The 25,912-nt window shown below is 35.0% G+C and overlaps 1 protein-coding gene across 1 annotated transcript; it reads right to left on the reverse strand.

Annotated features, from left to right (window-relative positions):
• Positions 1–1,081: 1,081 nt before the first annotated feature.
• Positions 1,082–25,912, reverse strand: LOC125682281 (uncharacterized). The gene is made up of 12 exons (XM_048922749.2): positions 25,686–25,912; positions 22,464–23,184; positions 20,684–20,855; positions 18,594–18,820; positions 17,742–17,923; positions 13,125–13,221; positions 12,105–12,288; positions 9,157–9,282; positions 7,776–7,921; positions 6,947–7,394; positions 4,856–5,012; positions 1,082–1,757 (listed from the first exon to the last, which is right to left on the reverse strand). The coding sequence occupies exons 2-12, from the start codon at positions 23,160–23,162 to the stop codon at positions 1,616–1,618; spliced, it is 2,580 nt and encodes an 859-aa protein (XP_048778706.2). The 5' UTR covers positions 23,163–23,184; positions 25,686–25,912; the 3' UTR covers positions 1,082–1,615.

Raw genomic sequence — 25,912 nt, forward strand, 5'->3', positions numbered from 1 at the left:
ATTGCTACTGTGTTTTAAACCAGCCAGAGGTGCATGAATTATTTTCTGCGAAATCCAAAACCTAGGGAAGATTGTCTCTTTTTTGGAATTAAATATGTTGAAATTTATATCTTTTTATCACATACATGTATATCATTGCTAATATAAATTTTCAATATTTAGTAATCCCATTTCCAACCCCCCTTTCAAAAGATGTTATTCTTCAACATCATGCTTCAGTTTTAGACATATTTATAATCTCAGTAAATGGGATGGATGAATATGAGTTACCGTTCCTATACTGGATTCCCAAACTTCACAAATCCCTTACAAAGAAGGATATATTGCTGGATCGAGTAAGTGTTCTACCAAGCCCCTATCTCTGCTCCTCACTAAAATATTAACATTTGTGAAGGAGAAACTTCAAATGTATTGTGTCACAACATATGCCAGAAATGGTGTGTATCAAATATGGATTGTAAATAAAACTTTTAGTAAATTTGAAATCGCGAAACTTTTCTCAAATCAACAACATTGAAATGTATGACTTCTCAATACATTACATGACAATTTCTCACATTAAAGACTAGACTTTGTGACATCATAGCCGGTCACATCGTCAACAAATATGGAGCAAGAAAATGATCAGTCGTCCAAAAAGTACTGTTAAACACCACTCTGATTCCATGCAGAAGTATTCTAAAATTCAAAAGAAAAGTATGCTGGACTTCCTCATTGACAATATCTTCGTAGTCTTAGGTGGTCAGGTCTTCCAACAATCTGTTGGAATTCCCATTGGCATGAATTGTGATCCTTTGTTAGCTGACTTCTTTTTATATTCTTATGACGCAGAATTTATTTAAAAACTTTTACATGCGAGGAAAAAGTATCTTGCTGTGGCCTTCAACTCGACATTTAGATGTATCGAGGACGTTTTATCTATTAACAATAATCATTTTCATTCATATGTTAATTCGGTATATCCCTGTGAACTCGAGATAAACGACACAACGGAGTCGTCCACATCTGCTTCGTAATTAGATAATTAATTGAACATCCGAAAAAAGTTTGGTATTTTGAAATAAAAACACTTCTTAAAGGAAGGCAACCATTTTTAATTGGGCATTTTTCCGCGTTGGTCGAAAATTGTGCACAAACTTAATATGATTGTTTAAATAAATGAATAAACACATCAATGTTCTGGTAAACGTTCTGATGGACATTGTTCAGTGTAAGTTTTATATTTATTATCCACTTGCAACGAATTTAGTGAGTATATGTGATGGTGATTACGTATAAAGTATAATATGAATATACATATACACTATGTAAGTGTGTGTTTAGTTTCTTGTTGTAGTCTTCTTCCAGTGACTGTCACACAACGAATTCAGTGGGTATATGTGATGGTAATTGAGAGAGTATGTTTGTATAAATGGTGAAGATAACGAACAGTGATCAATCTCATAACCCCTGCAAGGAATACAAAATAGAGAGTTGGGCAAACACGGACTCCTGGACACACCAGAGATGGGATCAGGTGCCTAGGAGTAAGCATCCCCTGTCGACCGGTCACACCTGTCGTGAGCTCTATATCTTGATATACACATGCAATATGTGTATGTATGTATGTATGTGTTTAGTTTCCTGTTGTAGTCTTCTTCCAGTGACTGTCACCTTCGTTCCCCATATACGATGTCCATCGCTGCTTTTCAAAAGGTAAGACGCGGGAACATTCTCTATTTTGATCACATTCCTTGCATGTTATCGTCAGCCTCAATCTGCCAAAAGTAATATCAAGTGTAATATAGTGTAACCAAAAAACGAATACTAATATTCAGAATCATAGGCCCATATTAAGAAATGCGTTGATTTTAATCAATTGTGTACGAGTTCTTATTCCTTATAAATGTGTATACAAGATATTTGTTTCTAGATTAGCATACAAATATAATTACAATTTATTTAATTATTATATTTATATAATGTTTTGATTTACACATTTACAAGATAAAAAGAGAAAGAAAAAGAGAGATGTGATTCTCTTGTAAGAAAAAATAGTTCTACCCTTTCATGAAAAAAATTCTGATAATGAATGGAAAGGTGAAGATACCGAACTGTGACCAATCCCAGAAATCCCACAAAGAATACAAAATCAAAAGGAGGACAACCACGGATACTTGGACACATCAGAAGTGGGATCAGATACCTAGGAGGGGTAAACATCCCCTGTCGACTGGTCACACCCGCCATGAACCCTAAATAACCAGTGTTACCATGTCAGACAGCACTTTACCCAATGACAGGTTACATTGGTAAATTAGATCGTAATAACGACCATAAAAATTGAGACTGATGAAACATGCTGTTAACATTTTTGTTCAATAAAATATCTAAGTAGGAAGTTGATGTGAAAAACTCTGTAGTGTATTTGTTCGAGTTCAGTGGTATATATCGAAGCGACATATGAATTAAAATAAGTATTGTTAATAGATAAAAGTCGTCGGTAGCTTTAAATGTCGAGTTGAATGCAACATCAAGAGATTTTTTTCTTCTCGTGTAGAAGCTATCAATGCTGCCTCTTAAGAATATAAAAACAGGTCCACTAATATTGCTATATCGTGTTGAAAATACGAACTTCGCGATCGGTATCAATGGTTTTCACATTAAAAACTACTCTGTTATTAGAAAAACGGTACAAAAAAGCCATTTTGCTAGAAAAACTTTAAACCGGTAGAGCTTTTTAAAACATTGTGCTTAATGTGTTGTACCTTCATCTTTAATCTTGTTTGAGATATAAGCCTTTTATACTATCAAACACTTTATGCTAGGTAGGAACAATAAAGCTTTAGAAAAATATTTTTCTGGCCCATTAAAACGGCTTATCAGAAATAGCACCGTATAAAACACTTCTTTTGAACGCTTTAGAAAATCTTATGTTTAATATAATATCAATTGAAAATAGATATAAATCCACAATTCGACAAAAATGTCGGTTGTTTGTTATCAGTTGAAGACTTGACGACATTGTGTTGACCCTTGTAGCATTAAAATATATATTTAGAAATTTCATTTTTGCGTAGATGCATAAAGTTTACTTTAGAACGAAAATGAGTATACGTCTTCATACATTTTGCTGTAATAAGATAATATTTTGATAAGACATACTCGTAAACTTTCAAACATAGAACCAATACCGATTATGAAAAGACATTTCTAATTCAAAAGGAAAATGTATGTTTTTCAATTTTAAAAAGTAAACCCAATATATTTAAACAGATCAAGAGAAATACAAATAAGGTAGAAAACAATTATTGAAACAGTTTAAAGTGAAAGCAGACCAAATGCCACTTTAGCTGGTAAGATACACTTCAAACTTGGAATCAGCGTTTTGAAGTTTGTACCTGTCGGTCGACATGTCTTCTACTATTGAAATCTTTTCAAGGAATTTATATATTTCCATGTTTTTGGTCATTGAAATTTGTCCCACTTGCTCTCCATAATCATTAGTTTTCATTCGCCGTCTTCTTGATCGATGTCTGCAACTTTTCACACTTATCAATTGTTTGCATATTGGCAACAACAGTCCCTCCTGGTATTCAATTGAGTTCCTGCAGAACAGTTCCTTTTTCAGATTTTTTTTTTTACCTCACCCTTCCCACATATCATCAAAACAAACATTGCAATAGCAAATGGTACTTTTTCACAAAAACAGCTGAGGTATTTGTGCCACAACCTGTAATTTAAACGTTATTTCAACAGATTTGATATATCTAGCTTTCAGCAGTTCCGATCGTCCATACGTGAGTAAGCATACATACTTACAGATAAAAATTGCAATCCTTTCATACGGTAATCTGGAACATCTTGGAAAGATTTATTTGGAAAAATTGGGTCAAACTGTTATTACACTAGATTAAGTTTTGTGTACTTAAATTTTGCGAATTAGTTTTGTCACTAATGGACAACAAAGGAGCTTTATTTTTACGAAAATACATTTACTTTTTCAAATTTCATAGACCCGCAAAATTGACAATAAATTATCTACGTCAAAATATTGAGATTTACGGTATTGGAGATACAGGTCCTCTTTAAATAATTGTGCATCTTGTATCACAGTCGTCTCAAATCGAATTGTATCATCCGTCATCCTTTTGGAAGTGCCACTTTTCCATGACCACCCTATAAAAAATTATATCTATGATTCCACAACGATCTTTGGGATTGGCGATTGTAAAGGATATTTTTTGTCAATTGCTATACTGGCTGGTTGATCCATAACGATTGCATCCTACTTATGTTAACTCTGGAATTAGTTTGTCTGAAATGAAATGTACGTGTACAGTACTTGGCGAGTGAGACATCTCGTTCGATACAACGTTGTAGCTTTTGTACTGTATATTTCATTGGTTTTCAGCTGAATGGAGAGTAATCCCTTTTTGATTCTAGCAGAGTGACTGAATCTCATCGATACACTTGCATGAGTAATTCGCAGTAATCCATTTGCATTGAAAGATGGCTAAAAGGCAAGTTCTTCAACCTTTTGATTTCTTCATTTCTCGTTTCCCACAATACGTGTTACATCTCTGGTGTGTCCAGGGGTCCGTGTTTGCCCAACTATCTATTTTGTATTGCTTATAGGAGTTATGAGATTGATCACTGTTCGTTATCTTCACCTTGCATACTGCTCTTTTTGGATTACTTCTACTTTCTTCCACTTTGAAAAGGTATAATTTTAAGCAATTGAGCGAAAAAATTACCTATTTCTCCTACTGTGAAGATAACAAACTAATCAACCTCCTAACTCATATAAGTAATACAAAATAGAACAAAATGTTTAATTGTCACAGCTAAAAGACTATGTTGTCTATTCATTTACCTGTAAACTGTCATTTGACCCATGTGTACATTGTAGGGATTATATGTAGACTGGGATTCGTACGTTTCATCCTCAGGTAGTTCATGGCCACTTTTATGTAGACACTCGTCTGTAATAGCATGCTCATAACCATCATGGTCTAGACCGTAGTATTTGTCTACGAACAGAAATCAAAGAAGAATTTGATTAAAAACAAAGTACATGTGATATGTGATACATATAAAATCAAAATGAAGTGCATGTAATATGATTTAATGTAAATATGATAATAATTAAAGCATATTCCAGGGAAATAGGTAGGAATTGTTTTACATTTCCTAACATCACTGAGGGGTTATAGTTGTATTTTGCCGCTTAGTACATTTTGAAAATCCACGTATTTGTTTCTATTTTTTTTTTTTTTTTTTTTTTTGGCTTTTTCTATCCTACCTACAACCAACTTCCAAGACTGCCATCTTGAATCAAGACCTGGTTGGTTTGTATTCATGTTCAAGTTTAAACAAAATGTATTTATCTCACCGCCAAACGTATAGTTCATGACAGACAATTCTTATTATATATTATTATATATATTATATGAACTATCAGAAAGATCTCGTCTTAGAAATTACTCATTCTAAAGATCAACGCTCAGTCATCTTAGTTTAATATTCACGGAGAAGTTCACACTGAGTGGCTCGTCAAACATGGCACCGTTGGAAAGACCTGGTTACAATGAGCCTTAAGAGTTCATAAATCATATAAAATATGAAAGATTTAGATAATTAAGTTGGTCAAGATCACAATTTTGGACAGTAATTACACCAAACGTATAGCAAGTTCTTTCAGTAAAGACGTGATACCGTGTTCTACAAATAGGTGAAATATTAATGTCAAGGTTCTGAACCAAGCTACTGTCACATAGAGTACACCCCCCCCCCCTTTGAGATCCCTTTCACTTACAGTTCAAATTGTATACACAATGTTAAAATTATTCGGAAACAATGGGTCAAAAGATCATTTTCAAAATCATCAAATGGTTTGCTAAAAAGATATCAAAACCATCTCTAATAAGCTCAAAGGTTATACATGTATTGATTTCCATTCAGAACGAGTTTGTATCGGGGCGGCGTTAGTGATCTGTGAAACATGTGTACAGCAAGTCTAACATCTAAATAAATTTCCATGCAAATGTACCTATACCTTATCATAAATGTAGTAAACGTAGACTAGAACTTTATATTATGGTAAAATATCACTTCGAAATTTGGGTAGCCATTTTGTAGGCATCTTCGCTAGCGAAGATGTTTTGTAGGTGATGCGACATACTAAGTGTGTCATTACATACTCTTACGGCATGAATTCTTTGACATGTTCTAGCCCGGATGCAAGATTTCATAATCATATGTCATACATGAAGATGTCAGTCTTATTTTGCTACATGAAAGTTGAGATTATCAAAGCTACAGCGTTGAATTGTTGTTTTCGATACAACTTTGTATACGAAATCCAATTCAATTTTGACATAACCTTAATACAAATGTTCAGACAAAAGACCTGGGAGGTGCATTTCAGAAATGGTTAAATAGAACCAATTTCAGGTAAAGATGAGTCTTTATCATTTGGGACCTTAATAGGGATTCCCGACAAGATGGCGCTTAATTCATAATTTCGGAAATTATTATTAATATTGAAGTTGATACTTTGAATTGTGTACAGCACTTCCCAAAGTTATGTTAATGAAGATCGTCTTGGAAAACCATAACGAATATAAATCAGTCAAGTACTGTGCACACATGAAACAGTATAAAAATGAAAACTGTGAGAAAAATATACCCCTTACTTCCACCAACTTCGTCAGATAACATTAGCACGATAACTTAATTTTGCGAAATAAATATACTGTAAATGGGGAAATGATTGCTGTGGTTTTAGTTTCGCTATATTTCGCGGTCGGGGATTTTCCCGCGAAATTAAAACAACCGCAAATAGACCAATATGAAACACCGCGAACTTTTAGCACCGCGAAATTAAAACCACTTACAGTATATCAGTAGGATCGTGGTTATGAAAAGTGAACTAGGGAATGGGGAAAACTGGTTAAGTGCTTACTTTTTGGATCAAAACGATATTTTTCATCTTCCATTTTTTGCCTTATACATTTTTCATCCTCTGGAAGGATAGCCTTTGTCTTAGCGGGAAAGAACCAGTATGTAGCGAACAGTACATCGATTGAATGATTGTAATTTGGATGTGTAGAAACAAGCATAGATGGAGCCAAAGTTCCGGTGGATAGTAATCGCTGAATCCCATCGTCGTCATGAGGACCGACATGCCGTTTGATTTTTCTTTGCTTCCTATATGAATTGTGTGCTGATTTGTGGTAGTATTTCCTGCTGTGTTCACCCTTTTCACGATTATTCTGAATATTATGGTTGTCATTCATGATGATATGACGCTTATCGATATCTATCCCCTTCCTCAGTTTGCCACTTGTTGAGGGATGCAAAATGTTTTCAGAGGGTTGCATTTCATCTTTGATTTTGTAGTTTTTTGTAACCTGATTTAAGAGAAATATTAATCATTCCATTGCATATGATGTACATGTATGAAAGGTGAAGATAACGGAACAGTGATCAATCTCATAACTCATACAATCAATACAAAATAAATAGCTGGGCTAACACGGACCCCTGGACACACCATAGGTGGGATCAAGTGCCTAGGAGAAGTAAGCATCCCCTGTCGACCGGTCACACCCGCCGTAAGCCCTATATCTTGATCAGGTAAACGGAGTTATCCGTAATCAAAATCAGTGTGCCAAGAACGGTCTAAAAATCGGTATGAAACTAATCTGCACATACCAATGAAATAAACAATTGCACACACAGATTATAAAGAAAGAAAAAGATAGATAGATAGATAACAAAACTTAGATCACCTTTTTCTCTTTAATGCTGTTTATATTTTCTCCCATTTGTTGGTATTTCAGGAAACTGTAGTACACATCTGGATGGGTTTTGATGTAAAGAATGGATTCTGTAGTGGTATTTATCCAATGTTCGTGTTCTACGTGCTTTCTGTCTCCTGCAATCATATGTAATGCGATTAATTCCAGTTCATTGTGCATTCTTTGTGAGGTATTTCCCAATATTCAAGTAGCAAACTGCCCCAATACATGTAATATAGATCTTTCAACGGGTGGATCAAAACAATTAATTTCTCTTCTATAGTACTTGTCAAGATTTTACATAACATTTAGGACAATTGATGATCTCATATCCTATTTGTTATTATAAGCAATCTTTCTTCTTCTGTATGGCGAATCTCATTAGTTTCTAAAACATGTAAATATAAACATTCTGAATCCCGGAACGCATATCAGTGTCGTCAACCGCTTTGTGCTAGGATCAAACAATAGGTCTAAAATTGTTAACTTTGTTTGAATAACTTATCAAAATTGTTCGTTAGTGGGGTTGGGGGGGCTGTTTGGGGGTCAATTACATAAATCACTTAGAGGGAGCGAGGAATTTTAAACTTCACTACGTATGCTGAACTCAAAACTAAAACAGACAGAAAAAAGGCTAGATAAGTCTAATGACATTCTTCAAAAATTTGTAACTTTAAAGCAAAGGAAAAAATGGTTGACGTCAAGTTACAGTCTTAGTGCTGAAAGTAATGGATAAATTTCAGATTGTTTTGAGATTGATGTGGTATCGTTTGGGACAGCTGTAAAATCTAAGATATTGGCTGTATCTCTTGTTCAACGTGCTGTAAAAGAGAACTGCTTCATGTCTTCAATTTGGCTTTCCAAATGTACGTTCTCTATCCTTCAATCGTGTCACTAAGAACCCTAGAGAACTAAACGTATTACGATGGATCGTATCAAAATGCATTTTCGATTAACTAAAAACAGACAGATAAAAATTTTTTCAAAATATCGGAGTTATACAGGAAAGAGTTGTTTTACATTCTTATTCCTAAAAATCCTTAAATCACGGGACATTTTCCTCGAAATATCGAGTAGGCGTGCCATTCTGAAGTTTCCAAAGGATTGGAGATAATATTCTTAGAGTTGTTGGTAGACACCCCTCTTGGGATTATTGGATGATAAAAGCGCTTTAAACATGATAAGATATAGGGTTACCTTGGTTCACTGTAGGTTACAATACGGAAAACACAAATCCTGTACATCTAAACCTTGATATGTAGGTTCTATCAAACTTGATGTAGAAATTTTACATACATAAAGATATTCTTCTACATGTATGAGTTGAAGCATGATACTTATTATTTTCAACTTAACAAGCAGTTGTACACACCGGAATAGTAAATAGGAATTCCTTGTGAGTCCATGTGTTGATTCTTTGCCATCAGTTTAGTAAATCCTCGAGACTTAAAACGTAGACGACAAATATCTGATCTACTCTGTTCATGAACGTTGGTATCTACAAATTTAATGTAAGTTATGATTTAGCGTTATTCATTTACATTCATCAATATTCGTTGCGACGTGGTTTAGGTGGGGTAGTGCTTTATGGATTACATGACAGAATTTCTGTTATAGATGAGAGGTGAAGATCAATCTCATAACTCCTATAAACAATACAAAATAGATAGTTGGGCAAACACGAACCCTGAACACACCAGAGGTGGGATCAGGTTCTTAGGAGGTGTAAGCATCTCCTGTCGACCGGTCACACCCGCCGTGAGCCTTATATCTTGATCATGTAAACGGAGTTATCCTTAGTCAAATTCAGTGTGCTAAGAACGGTCTAACAATCGGTAAGATTATAGTCTTTTTGATTGTATACATAATTCTCATGAATATACCCCCTTCCAAATGCACCGGAAATTGAACTCTCGACCTGCGAAATAAAATCTAACAGCGTTAAACTATAGAAATAAATTTTGGTTGAAATCTGACAACCTGGACTTTTTGACGTTTTTTGGCAGCCAATATGAATTGGCTATTTTGAAAATTAAGTGCACTCCTCCTCATGACCCTCTATTAGACCACAAAGTTTGAATTGGATCTGTTGTTCAAGGTCTTTTCTAAAAATTTTAAATGAAGAAGAGGAATAAGAAGAATAAGAAAACTGAGCAGAAAAAATATGTCCCCCACACTATGTGTTCGGGGAAATAATAAGAAACGGAGAAAAAACAATCTGTCCCCGACACTATGTGTTCGGGGACCTAGTAATTATTGATCTGGAGGCCATAAATGACGAAGAGACTTCATCAAAATTCCCTTTTTTTATTTGAATCCTACCTCCAATAAGGATGTATAACGGATTAACTTTGCTCAGAAACATTAAAAGGTTGTAATAACTTGTTTCTGTCTTTGTTAGTACATGTTATAACTGGTTTCCGTTTTTGTCAGTACTTGTAATAACTGGTGTTTGTTTTTTGTTAGTACTACTAATAACTGGTTTTTGTTTTTTGTTAGTACTTGCAATAACTGGTTTCTGGTTTTTATTAGTATTTGTTATAACTGGTTTTTTGGTTTTTGTTAGTACTTGTAATAACTGGTTTCTGGTTTTTATTAGTACTTGTAATAACTGGTTTTTGGTTTTTATTAGTACTTGTAATAACTGGTTTCCGTTTTAACTGAACCAGTTTGATCATTCTACACTCATATGCACATGTGTCTACTAACCTACTTGTAAGAAATATAAATAAACAGTAATTTAGAAAAGTAGAAAGTTTTTTAAACCCATAGTAGAACACAATTTGTTTATCAGAAAGCCGTGAAAGATCCCCCTGAATCTTGGAATTATACAAACATTTGCATTAACATAATTACATGGACATCCTTCACAAAAACATTCACAAAAACATTCACAAAAACATTCAATTTTTGTAAAGGAAAGGTTCGAAGTAAACCCAAATCTCTTGACTTGGAAAGCTAGGTGGGTTTTTTTAACATCCTGAATGTAGCAGACCTTTACCATCGCCTACTAGTCCATTAAAATATTAGCAACAGAACATCTTGCAATTCATATACAAAGTGTATGTGTTCAAATATCTAACATCGTATAAGCATGATTTGGGACCTTAAAAGTATGCAATGCCACAAAATTTCAAGCTTTGTTTTCGCATTAATATGCATTTATATGAGGACAATGAATATTTAAAGAAGAAATGAACTGAGTTCAGATTTCGGGCTATAAAGGATTGTAATGAACAAGTTCAGGACAACTAAGTAATTATTGATTACTTTTTCTTGCCTAAAGATAATGAATGTAAAGATCATAGACATTATTAATTAAAGTCTTCCGATTTCAAATAATCTGAGGTATATTGATACATGTGTATCTTTTATATCTATATACCTTGAAAACTTTCATAATTCAGGCAGAACAAAACAATCACCAATGCCCTGGTACAGTGTATATAGAAATTTGAATATCATAAAATTAACCAATATAAAAATCAGCCTATAACTGCGAAAGGCTTTATGTTGACGCCACAACGATAATTTTTTGGACGCCTCTATAACTTGTATTTGTACTTTCACTACATGTATTTTTCTAGTCAGTCTCAAAGGGGGATCACACTTTACTTGACACTTATGTACATGTTTCAGCAGGTATTGTTTATTCAGGTGATCCCCCTTAATGGTTTGTTATACATTTTACTTAATAATTTACCTTATGTCATTCAATAAATGACATATTCGACAAAACAGCATTACAGTGTTTGGTTATTTGTTACTGCTTGGACGGTTTCTTCTCATAAGAGGCATAAAGTGCATTCTGTGCATGTGGACAAGCCTCCAGATTCAAAGTCGTCATCCTAATATAATCACTAAATCAGTCGCGTGAATAAAAATTTAGGTCTTTATAAATGATTCTGAATAAAAAGATTTCTAATGGTATTAGATTTTAGAATAACTACTATATAAATTGGTAATTGATTTCAGTCTTTAAATCGAATCATGTAAATCGCATGCGTGTCATGCCATCACATTTCGTATTACTCTCATCCTATTTCTTACTGGTTCTGAATTATGTCCCTTCCGTTTCCGTTATAGAGTGTACACCCGTACACCCACTTTAACCAGCCATTTTTTGTGCTTTGTATGGTTATTTATAGTACGGTGGTTATTGAGAGGAAGACTGTATAACGATACACAACATTCCATCATGGAAGCTGACTGAAACTTCCAGCATACAGGTATGCGTCTTCATACATATATTTCATATCTTTTTCAACTTTTGATCAAACATTGAATGATTTCCATTTTTTGAATATTCATATTCAATACCTTTTACAAATTTGTATGTTCCCCCTTGTCCCTCATGATGTTCACAGTCGGAAATCCAGTACAAGTACACGTCATTTCCATATCCTTCCATACTGATCGTCAGGGGGGACGACTGCGCTCCCATTGTATCCAAAAGAGGAGATCTTAATAAACTCTTGCCATCTCTACCGTCCAGAATTGTCGTCTGGAACATGAAATGATCTTGAATTACCTTGCCGTCGTAAAAATCAAGCATTTACTGAGAAAAATTCTACTTTTAATTCATCATAGTATAATTCCATGCTCGGATTTAAGATTTCAAAACATAAAATTATTACTGTAGAAATAAAATAATTAAAAATATTGTTAGGGATCATGACTTTACAGCCCAATTGAGTATTGAACTTAAACAATACTGGTATTCTGATCGTCCGTATTGGATGATACAAGAAATGAGTGACAGCTCAGAGAAGACTTTCATACCAGACAGACATGTACTATGGAATAATGGTTAATTCATTGTGTATTGTTTAACGTCTCTCTCGAGAATATTTCATTCATATGGAGACGTCACCATTACCGGTGAAGGGCTGCAAAATTTAGGCCTATACTTGGCAAGTACGGCCTTTGAGCAGGGAGGGATCTTTATCGTGCCACACATGTTGTGACACGGTACCTCGGTTTTTGCGGTATCATCCGAAGGACCGCCCCATTTAGTCGCCTCTAACGACAAGCAAGGGGTACTGAGGACCTATTCTAACCTGGATCCCCACGGGAATGGAATAATGAAAGTGAGCAATGTGACCCTCATCTTAAAGTGTTATAGGTTTTTAATCTCGTGAAAGTAATGAGATTCTTTCGTAACCAATTATATTCATTTGTAACAAAGTTTCATATAGGTGGGGTGAACTCGAATATGCTGCATACTACATATCTACCCTTTGAATGTGAAGACACGCAGCATGAGTTTCCTCTATATGCAATAAATTAAATGTGATACTATATTTGTTAAAGTCATATACTGAAGTGTTATACACATACCTCTGAGTAGTAATAGATAGGGAAACCGGGTCCATGGGCATATTTAATCAAAAAATCAGGTATGTTGTCGTTGTTATAATAACCTGGTGCTGGTGTACTACAAAAAAGGGAAATACATGTAATATACTAAACCGTTCTATTTATAATTGTAAACAGCTGGAATGTTTGTTCCACAATCAGTGCAAAAAACATTGGAGCAAAATGTATCTTGCTTCAGTCATTATTGACGACATCTAATTGGGTAAATATGCATCACAGGACATCGAGAATACAATATCTAGCTGGGTAACAGTTAACTGATTCACACTTTCCATCATAGTAGTACTAGTATAACTGGGCGATTATCAACAACGGGAAAGTGACATAACGTGTGGAAGTAAAAAAAAAAAAAAAAATCGCGAGCATTATTGTTAACGAGAGCGTGAGATCACCTGTTAACCGAGTACGATATGAAACTATTAAAGTGACCGATGTTATCACTCGTTTGTCGTATCTTCGTGCAGAGATGTAAAATGAACATACAGTACAAATGTACATACATTGAAACTGTCCGACATCCGTGTGAACTATTTCTCATGTATACTTCAACGTAAATTTCATTCCAATTTATCTAGCACGTGTTCTTCAAACAGTGTAATCCGACATATTGTCTATTCTGACACAAATTTGCCTCCAAAACTTCATCATGGATTGTTGCATTTTGGATTTGGCCTCTTGAAGACGCCAGAGGGCTTTGAATTCGTTTTAGTTGCTGCTCTCGTACATCCTTCATCAAACTAACCTTAGGCTAGTGAGTCAACATTGAAAATGACAGAAGTCCAGAATCAATGAATCAGAAAATATGATTTATGTCGTTTCCCAGCGATCCATTAAAACGACAGCGATAAATTACCGAGAGTTTGCTACTTCCTTAGGTAGGTGTGTGTGTGTGTGGGGGGGGGGTGATAAATAATAATGCTAAATTATGCTTTGAAATATAAAGAAATCGATATTACGTGTTTATGTACATGTATATGATCGTAAAAATCATGCGCAGAAAAAAAGAAAAATTGCTTTAAAATATACATATACATAGAGCCGGTTCCTCATTAGATCGTGAGAGTTTGTTACTCCAACCCCCGCTCCCATAATTTCTAATTTCATGATACAACTTCTAAACCATTTTCATTTGATACATGTAGAGTTCAGGTGATTAATTCTGATTATAACAAGCAATTTACATATTAATTTACATTTCTTTCGTGTGATTTTTTTTTAAAAATTTAAGTTAACTTGAAAGAACTTAGCTATACTAAAATTGCTTTTGGTCTTTCTTTTCATCATTTAGTGCAAGAACCTATTGTACACAGATTTATTGTGTAATTCAGCTTTGGTAAAAGTGGTGTACTGGTGGATTGTAATATTTCCGCAAATTCAGTGTAGCCCGACTACTTTTTGGTGCTTTTTCTGCGTTGGGAAACGGGGAAACTTTAAAACCATTGTCATACACCGGTAACCGCACCTCCCAGGGGCGTTAAAAGGTATTTAACATTAGAGAGGCTGAATAGATCAGGATAGCGGGGGGGGGGGGGGTGATTGGGGCTATATAGATTCCCATCAGCATCCGATAATACATGCATCATTTCTTAATGTCATTAACTTGATGACATAATTTGAAATAAAACAAAGCTTAATCTATGTATTTTGATATCCATTTCATTTAACTGTAACTTCACGATTGCTTAAACAATAGATTTTAAAATTCGCCGCTTTATTGACCACAGATAGCCGTTGCATGATCACAGATCTTATAGAAGAAGAAAAAACCTCCTTCTCTCTCAGCAAAAATTATTTGGGTGATGTCCGTCCCCATACCGTTCCTGTTACAATGCCCTTGTCTTCCCTTTCCTACTGGTATCGGCGTCAGCAGCACAGTAATATGATATCAGGGGATGCTTACTCCTCCTAGGCACATAACAAATCCATATCCTCATGCACATTTGTGGATGCTTGGAAAAGAGCTAGGGTAGTCCCATTGTATGAAGCAGGTGATGAGCATTTGGTAAATAATTACAGACCAGTTTCTATTTTACCAGTTGTCAGTAAGATTATTGAACGACATGTCTTCAATTCCTTTTATGAATATTTAACCACAAACAAATTAATTACAGATAGTCAATCTGGATTTAGGCCAAGTCATTCATGTGAGACAGCGTTGAATGGTCTTACTGATAAATGGTTCAAAAACATGGACTATGGAAGGCTTACAGGGGTTCTGTTTATTGACTTGCGTAAGGCCTTTGATACAGTCAACCATGAAGTACTTTTGCATAAACTTATGTCTTTTCGAATTTGTCACAATACTTTTAAATGGTTTCAATCATATCTTACAAATCGTAAGCAATGTGTCAGTTGGAGAGGTGCGTTATCTAGAGAAAAAAGTATATCCTTAGGAGTTCCTCAGGGGTCAATTTTAGGACCATTATTTCTTATTTTGTACATTAACGATTATCCAAAATGTCTTAAACACTCTTCAGTTACAATGTATGCAGACGACACTTCACAGGATGTGAGTGATAAATCTGTTGATGTAATTGAATCAAAATTGCAAGAGGACCTTAAGTTGGGTGCAGAATGGATGCTTAAAAATAAACTCAGTATAAATCTTCAAAAAACACAATGTATGCTTATTGGCACGTCTCAAAGGTTACGGAAATGTCGAATGTTAAATATAGATTTTAATGGTGTACAAATTGAATTTGTGAAGCAGGCTAAACTATTAGGTGTTTATATAGATAATACTTTATCATGGGATGCACACGTGGAGTTTATTTCAAAGAAAATTGTAAGAAAACTTGCTGTACTTAAGAGAGTGAGTTATTTTATGCCACCAAATGCACTTATGAAAGTTTTTAATAGTATTGTTTTTCCACATTTTACTTACTGCTGTACTGTCTGGTGTAACGTACAAAATCAACTATATTTTAAAAAAAATTTAAGCTGCAAAAGAGGACAGCAAGAATACTTTTAAACATTCGAGATATCAGGACCTCTTCTGGCTTTTTATTTTCTTGTTTGAACTGGATGCCAATTAAGGATTATTTTATGTTTAGAAAGGTTGTCTTTCTGTTCAAAGTTTTAAATAATCAAATGCCAAATTACCTAAACGTGTTTAAATATAAAAGAGATGTGAGTTGCCGCCAAACCAGGTCGAATGATTATATGTCTAATTTATTATATTTACCAAGAGCTAAAACTGAAAATTTTAAACGTTCATACAGCTACTCTTCTGCATTCCTTTGGAACAAACTGTCTCAAAATGTTCAAAGCTCTGGTTCGGTTGGCATTTTTAAAGCTATGTATTTGATGGAATATTTTCATAGAAGTAGCACTTAAACATCGTGCTTTCCTCTGTTTGTTCAGGTGTGCCAAATGTAGTTGTGATATGGCACTGTGTGTGCGTGTGTCTTATGCTATTTTTTCTTCTTTCCTTTTATGTCATGTATTCATATTTAGGTAATAATTGTATCACTAATTAGGTGTGTCTTATGCTATATTTCCCCCCTTTTCCTTTTATATCGTATTCATGTTTAGATACTAATTTTATATGTTAATTTTATGTTTGTGTATATTATGTTTTAATGCAGGACCACAATGGAAACTAGCTATATGCTAATTTGTGTTATCCTGGATAAATAAAGGCTATTATTATTATTATGTGTCCAGGGGTTCGTGTTTGCCCAACTATCTATTTTGTATTGTTTGTAGGAGTTATGAGATTGATCACTGTTCGTGATCTTCACCTTTCATCAGTCTCTGACTTAGCAAACAGGAAAGTTACATTTGTACGAGTAAAATCATCCTTTTAAAACGAAATCATTCACGCATACGATGTGTAAAAATTCCCTCTTTCGAAAACAATAAAACAGCGCGCTTTTGATAGACTGTTGGAGCTTTTGATTAACCCCATTATGGCATTTCGGTAAAAATGTATACATCAAACTCAATCTATTATTACAGTGGCTATTCCTTTGAGCTATATTCTATTGATCATTTCCATGAAATTGCAAACTGTTTTATGTTTCTTAACGATAAATGCCACGAATAACGGCAATCAGAATCCAAACCTTTAGAAGAAAAAACCTTCGCCGGGATAAATTTGTATCGTCTGATAAGAGTTTCTATTCCCAAGCAGGCTCTTTTTATCATTGCACTAACAGACTGTGAAATTGATAATAATGACACAGACACTGGGTGATTTTGTGATCTCTGCATCCAGGCTAGGTGACCTTACACTGAGAGTATCATAAACTGAAAATTTCAATTTATATAATTCTAAACCTTTGTCATATTTCAGAGCAAATTTAAACTCTGGACCATTCAGTTCAGTATTTCAACAAATTATGTATGGACATCCCAAAAGATTAAACGTATACGACGTAGAAATATTTGACTTAACCCTATTCTCCGTGTATGGTCTCCGGGCCAGACACCCCCCCCCCCCCCCTTAGAAATCTAATCACGTGTTATCAGGAGAGAATTTCAGTAAACAGTCCAACAAATACTCCCAGACAAAAACGATAATTGCCAGGGTGCAATTGATGGGATCTTTTTCTTTTTTTTTTCCCTTTTACTTACTTGTACGATTCGGACGAGGGAACAGAAAAATTCCACAACTGATCTAAAGTTTTTCCATCAAATGCAATTACATGGGAATTGAACATGGACATGACAATGTCCTCCGCACCATCTTCATTGAGATCCAGTAGGACAGGGGGTGTCATAACGCCTTTCTTAGCATCGGAAAAAATACAAATTGCCTACAATGCAAATCATTTTCTTCAGCATTCATTGCATAGGAGATTTCCAAATCAACAAAGTAAAAACTTCATTTTTTTTTTTTTACAGATATCCAAATTTACATAAACGGACAATGAATAGGAAGAAAATGTTAATTTAATGATTGGGTTCGTGGAAAGTAATGCGTGTTGTACTAAACCTATAGTAAATATGAGAAACATCCACCCATAACAGATGACTTCAGGAGTCAGGACCATCTAGAGTCTTTTCAATATAAAGATTTTATTTATTTTGCGTGTAAATTCACGTATGCCTACATTCAACCTAGCTACTCCCAGGCTGATTTTTAAAAAATATACTCAAATGAACTCGTCTCCCGAGTAGGCTGGATGAAGTATGACAATTCTTCAAAAGGCATTTTCTAGGGACAGTTAAAATTTTCAAACATAATTTTTGAATTATCGATATGTAATAGCGTTAACAAAAAGAAGTCCATGTGACTTACAAAAAGTCGAACATAATTACTCACGAGAAATTAAGGACATCGACACCCCAATTTTGATGTGTATTTTCCCCAATTTTATAATTAAATTATGGGATCCGACATGATATGTAAATGCGGGGTACTAATTCTATAGCTCGACATTTATAAGGAAGTCTTTATTCTAAATATAAAATTAAAGTTCATACTTTATCCATTCGCCGATAATACAAATCATTGATGTTGATGACCCAGAGTCCCCCGCCGTGTGTCTCTCCACCAGTTCCAAACAAAACAAGCTTCGTTCCGTCCGCTCTCGTAATGATCTGTGGAGAATAGTAGGACTCTTTCTCATCCGGCACGCCTGACCAGCTGAGAACTTTTCCAGATTTTCCACTGAAGAAGATAATTCGACCCGATAGGCGATGTTTGCTTCCTGTCAAGAAATAACGCGGTATTATCAATGATGAGTTACCTTGTTTCAACCTTCCCAACTTCTAATGTTATTTCCACAGTGTGAAATGTCTCCTTTGAATCAATTGATAAAATTTGAAATTATAAATGTATACAAATAGCCATGATAACTGTATGTAGCTTGACTACATTTCCCTACAAATATGTTTGTGACCTCTTCACTTCAGATGAGTTGTTTGTAATATGCAACAGAAATGAATTATCAGCTTGAATACGAGCGAATACAACATGCAGTTCCTTAAAACCTCCGCATACAGTAGTTGAGAAGCTAACTATTTGAATTAGCTAGGAATAGTTTTTGTGTTAATATTGATGTCAAATGTACCATTATCATTTTATTATTGATGCCACGTTTGTGTGAATGAAGATATGTTTAACGATTTTTTATGTGATGAGTGGGCGTGAAACTCCCAGTTGGTGCTCACACCTTTTTCCTGTTAGGTCACGGTAGCCTGCTGGTTATGACGCGAGCTTTGCAACCCAGGGCCTGGTTTTTCGAAAGCTGGTTAACTTTAACACAGTGGTTAAGTTTAACGCAGTGTTAACTCCTAACCAAGTGATTAGCTAACACAATGGTTAAATTCTGTTTTTCGAAAGCAATTTAACACATTGATTAGTTAACACTGTGTTAACCGAGTTAACCACTTGCTAATCATTTGATTACCCATAATGCACATGTACTTCCTATGTAAACAATAAGAATGCAGGAGTAAATAAAAGTCTTGTTTGTGGGAGATAGCTGATGAAATGTTCATGTATTGTTTTGTTTCAAAATACATGACAGTGACTGTGAGCCATGCACTTATACTTGTATAAATACATTTATTAGTCTATTCAATTTGAATAATCATAGAGGTATTGGATATAATGATATATACTAGGCCTTTAGAAGCCTAGTTGAGAAAAACGGTGCTTATGTTGTAGAAAGCAGGCTCATTGCATAGTTTATCAAAGTGGGGGTTTATAGGGAGTCGAACAAGTTGACTTCACAATTGTCTGAAAATACTTGACAAGCCAAAACAAAATAATTTATACACCCCCCCCCCCTCCTAAAATGAGTTGTTCTGTACGAACCGAACCTAAAATCCTAAGTTGCGTGATGGGGGAGGGGGTCGGTTTCATCCTTTATCAGTAAAATATACGGGTTCAGTTCAAGCTTACATTTCAACTACCAATCACTGGTGCTATGATATGAAGAAGCGGGGAAGGGGGGTGTCAGACTTTGCATGTAAAAATAACAGTAAACGTATGTTGTCAGAAATAATGGGGTGAGGTGCTACATGTTTTGGACTAGGAAATAAAACATGGTTTTCTATATTGTTTGATTCATAATTGGACAAAATTTATGGGAGGGGTTTAACGACGATGCTAGCCTATAAAAAATTCTAAATTTCTAAGAATATCTAACTTCTTTTTTTTTTAATACTCTTTAAAAGTCTTATTTTCCCCAAAACAGTTAAAGATATTCATGAAGAAACACTGACCTCGGATATGATCAGATTGTCAACATATTTAAGCATTTGCTTATCTTTTAAATTAAAGTTGTGTCATGACAATCTTTTACAAACTGCAGTGCACAAGATAAGTTGTTTGCGGCCATCTTTAAACTTTAAACGCGTTCTGGAAAAGAGTAAACAGGTAGTTCCGGCGAAGAAATGTTACAAATCGGAGCATATCACATTCAAAGTTTGTCAAGCGTAGCGGAATCATTCGAGGATTGCCTGAAGCTAGTGACGCCTCTGTATGCAGGGAAAATTCTTGAATGCTGCAGGTACGTTAAACAACAAACAAACAAAAGAAACATTTTTCATAACATACAATATACCTGGTTCGCTTAATGGGTCACCACCGTGAATTACTAGTATATCTACCACCGTGTCTCCGTCTAAATCATCAATAATATGTGCTGTATACAGATTCATAAGTCTATTCTTGGCTTCTGTGTCTTCAAACTTCCATAATAATTCTCCAGTACGACCATTCACAGCATCAAAGGCCTAAGGAAATTAAGATAAAGTCATTAAGCAAATGAATATTAAATTACATGCTCAATACAATCAAGCACACGGATACTTTAATTTTTATTTTTTTATTTTTATTTTTTTTTTTGTTAGGTAATGATCACATCAATTCATTACTTCAGTCTCAGTAGTTCTAAAGAAGAATAAGTTTAACCGAATCGTCCAATTCTTACTATTTATAGATTATCTCACCTTGCCTTTTGATGCAGATATGTCTGTAGCTCTCTGGTGATCTGTAGCTAAAGGCAAGGTGAAATAATCTATAAATAGTAAGAATTGGGCGATTCGGTTAAACTTATCATTTTTAGAACAACTGAAACTGATGTAATAAATATATATAATTACCTAAAATAAATTTTTAAACAAAACCAACATGTAGGCTGTGCAAAATGAAAATTGTAATGGCGAGACGTCATGCGATTCATTTGAGTCAATCGCATCTTCACAAGTGGAAAAATAACCTCGAATGCATTACAATACCCTTTATTTTTTAAAAGCAAATTCAAATTATTTTATTTTTACAACGAATATTTACCAGAAAAGATAAAATCTCCAGGAGTGACCAGGGCCTTTATTAGGTTTATAAACATGCTGATTATTACTAATCAGTGACCTGTTGCGGTATCCAAGTGGATAGGATAGGTCTTAGGGGATATGCCCGTTTTGAGTCCAAATTCTGTGATACCATGAATATAGATCTATATTCATGATATCACAGACATCGGGTCCAAAACAGGCTTACCCCTGTGGGATAGGGCGCACGCTTTTTGCAACCGGAAAGCCAAGGTTTGGTTCTTGATCCCGCGCCGTATCAGACCTAAGACGTTTAATATAGGTATAAACCGTACCGATGACCGATATCTTTGGCCAATGATCATAGTTTTGAGACATTGTGGGTCGTATCATAAAAACTCTTTATTGTAAAGTTGTGGTCGAGACAATTATTCTAAACGTTTTAGTATTGACCTAAGCCAAATGATCTTGTTGGGTTTTTTTAAAAAAGTAACTTAAAAGACTGAGTTTTTAAGCAGCTCGGTCAAATTTTCGGAAGGGGAAATTCTTGTCTACATATGGTTCTTGGTTTGTTGGTTTACGTCTCATTCGAGAATTTTTCACTTCTGTAAAGCGTTGGCACGATAAAGAACAGTCACTGCTCGAGGCATAGGTCAAAATTTGTGGCATTTCACCTACAGGTTGTGAGATCTTGATACGAGTAAAAAAATTCTCGAAGGGACGTAAAACAAATAAATAAACAAAACAAGTAATTATTCATTATGTTATAGATACTTTGATCTTAGAATTTATAGGCATCTTATCCTTTTCACGTGCAATATTGACAGACAGGAGAAAGACAGACAGATGGATGGACATATACAGAAAGACAGGCATTTATTCCTATTATCCGCGGAGTCCTAGTTACAATTTTCTGAAATGCACAGACTTAAAACTTACAGACTTCATTTAACATGAAATGACTGATATTTACTACAGTTGATTAATATAACCTATATACATCACAACTCATATCTAACACCAGGATGTTCTTTGCATTATCATAAAATCAATGAGATCAGTGAATAGTACCCCTGCTCTTCCTCCTCCGAGACAGTCGTTTAAACCATCCAGATTTAGGTCAGCATTGCAATTAATTCCAAATAATTCATGATCAGAATAGTGCCTCCATAATTCTTGTCCATTCCTGCCATCCAGAGCCATGATTCCTCCAAAGCATGGGTATGTGGAGTTGAAATAAATATCACAAACAACTCTAGGTATCGAATAGCCATCTACTCCCGTTGCAAAACCAAATATTATATCGAGTATACCATCTTGATTGACATCTAACAATCTAAATGCCGATTCTGTCAACAATTTAGGTAAAGCAGTGATCCACACATCCTCCACTTCGATGTGATCACATACTTTTGTATCTGAAGTATCGGTATCGGTGTGTTGGGATAATAACTGTTTTTTATCCTTTATTTTTTGGTGGTTGAAAACATAAACAAGTACGAGCGTTAGTATTATTAGTACGACACAGCATGTAAAAATGATGCACTTTTTCAGATGACCTTTTTTGTATGTATTGGGACGGTTGCTATTTGGTTTCACGTGTTTACCACGAAAAACAACACATTTTGAAAAATTTTGACGAACTTCTTCAGGATGTTCATGATAATTGTTATATTCTTCCAAACAGTAGTGCTCCTCCCAATTTTTGCGCTGACTGTCTTCATTAACAAATCTGTTCATGTGGTTCGTCTTGCGTCTTGCTCCAGCCATACCGCAAGACTATAATATGTATCTGAAAATAAGACGTTAAATGTCATCATTTTACTAATGTGGTCTAATTTATCATATTTTCGACTAATTTCTCATGGATAGCTACAAGGCCTCTGTGTGTTATGCGTTCCCTAGTTTAAGGCTTGCGATGCTCCTACTGAGCCGTGACATGGTCGTATCCACCTTGCCGCGCGACTTCCGTGCGATGGCAGGCGGTGACTGCATGTGTGAAATCACCGACTCCATGGCCTTTACGATGTTTTTTGTTTATGTCGTTTAAAGTTACACAAATCTTTAAAATCATAAGTCCGAAGCCTTTGCATGTCGAATGTAAGGTATTGTATGATCTCCGCGCGGTCATTGCACGGAAGGAGAAACTTTTTTGAAGACATTTGGGCAAAAAAAGTAATCATACGGAGCAATCTCCTAGTCTTGTGGGGCATTTGATTGGCTCTTGCACAGCTATTGCATGATTTCTACTAGATGCTTTTAAAGTTCTCGTAAAATCGCATTTCGAAACTTCTTACCTTTGTTTGACTTAAGAGCCATTGTATACACGAAATTCTGTTAATTTTTTGTTAACAAATGTACGACAGGCCAACACGGCAATTCTTTAAAGCAATATGAAAGGTGAAGATAACGAACAGTGATCAATCTCATAACTCCTATAAGGAATACAAAATAAAGAGTTGGGCAAACACGGACCCCTGGATATACCAGAGGTGGAATCAGGTGCCTAGGAGGAGTAAGCATCCTCTGTCGATCGGTCACACCGGGCGTGAGCCCTATATCTTGGTCAGGTAAACAGAATAATCCGTAGTCAAACTTTGTGTGCCTAGAACGGCTTAACAATCGGTATGAAACAAGTCAGACAGCATTTGACCCAATGAGAGGTTGTATTGGCCATAAGATTGTGGAAAGCGGTCGATGGCTGCATGACATCACACAGCCTATGCACGGGATTCGCGAGAGCTTCGATTTCCGAGAGACTTGCAGGAACACAGGAAGTATTATATATGTGATAATTTTTATTTTGACTAGCTTTGTAGTACGTAGTTAGTGCATAGACAATATGTATTTTATGTATAAAATATGTGTGTTCGCTCCTTTTCTTTTACATTGAGCAGGGTTTTCAACCTTCAGTAAATGAACACAATCTAGTGTTAGGAAACAGTTTTAAGAAGTACGATTCTTCCTCAGAATATGTAGATACGTAGCAGATTCAATTTACTGTAGGTCAGAGTAAATTAGATATCGTATTTATCAGAGTTAATATTTTCATATTTATGCTATCCCAGTATTTATATTTAGCCTTGCCCTATATTACTTTGAGGTATCATGAAAAGCTATTTTATAACACTATAAGTTTTACAGTGTATGGAAGCTTGCTATTGTCATAACTTTAGATTTTCTCACATATTTCATTACTTATTTATTTTTCGTAATTATGGTCACTTATTTTTTGGTTACTTCTACATTCCCCTCTGGTCATACTCATTTATTTTCATTGGAAAACTTTTTGTTTGTTATCAACTACTCTAAAACCATATTTACTTTTGTTATAATAAATTTGTAAACGTTACAAGTCTTTCATTTCAAACAAGGTGTTGATCATTATCTAGGAATCACAACCGAATCTGGGTACAACACAGAAATAGTGTGTTTTATAATCTATATAGTATAATAAGTATACCTGATCACAAGTACTATTCACAGTAAAGACGATAGATTTTGTACTTTGGGTCTCAGCATACACTTCTTCCCGTTACATATAATTGCATGGTGTTCGAACAATTTTCGCACAGCCATCGTGCGGATTTAACCAACCTCTGTGCAAAAAAAAATTAAAAAATGGCACGATGTCCGTATATAATGTAACATAAACGCCGTAGCCTCGTACGATGTCCTAAAAATCACACGGAAAATCGTATAAGAATTAATCACACAGCCACCGTGGCAAATGTAAACCAGACTTAGTTACAAGTCACGGCGGTGGCTCAGTGGCAGAGTGATTGCTTCGTGACCGGGAGATATTGGATTCGAGCCCCGCTCCTGGGATATAATTTTAAATTCCTATTCAAATACCACTCCTTTTCAAAAAAAAATTTCAAGATCAACTTAAAATGTCCCCTCTATATCACTCGGTCGCAAAGAAACATTTTCAGCAAAACATGTAAATTCGAAGGTTCTAGAATACAGAATATGTATCAAAGGAACATCCCAATCAAACATTCCAAATTCAAAATCCATCTTCGGGTTCGTTGTACCAGAAACGGCATCATATTAAGTTTGTCTTTTCGGGTGTTAGAATTTACACTGTCAATTCGCTAGTTTGTATTTCTGTATTTTACATCTAAATCTTGTAATCAAACACTATACATTAGTCTAATGCAGACAAACATTTAATCATTTTTGGTCTAATACAGAAAACTATTTTATAGAACGAGAAAAACTTCAAAGAAGACTGACGACATTTCACTGCAGAAAAATCAAGAGACTGAAAACAGATAAAGTCGTACTCACATTCGGAGGATTAGTCGGTATTGAACTGCTGTGAGAAATATCATGTATCTTTCACGTCTGCATAAAAACCAGAAAAGCAGCATCGATTTTTTTCCTAGACACATTAAGAGCATTTCTACACTGAGATTTTCGATCGATAGTTTATCTTATTTACACTTGAAAAAATTAATCTGAAGATTTGCTATATGAAACATTAATTTCTCGCCATATCGTTACCGATAATTACG

This window comes from Ostrea edulis, chromosome 2, assembly GCF_947568905.1.
Source record: "Ostrea edulis chromosome 2, xbOstEdul1.1, whole genome shotgun sequence".
NCBI lineage: Eukaryota > Metazoa > Mollusca > Bivalvia > Ostreida > Ostreidae > Ostrea > Ostrea edulis.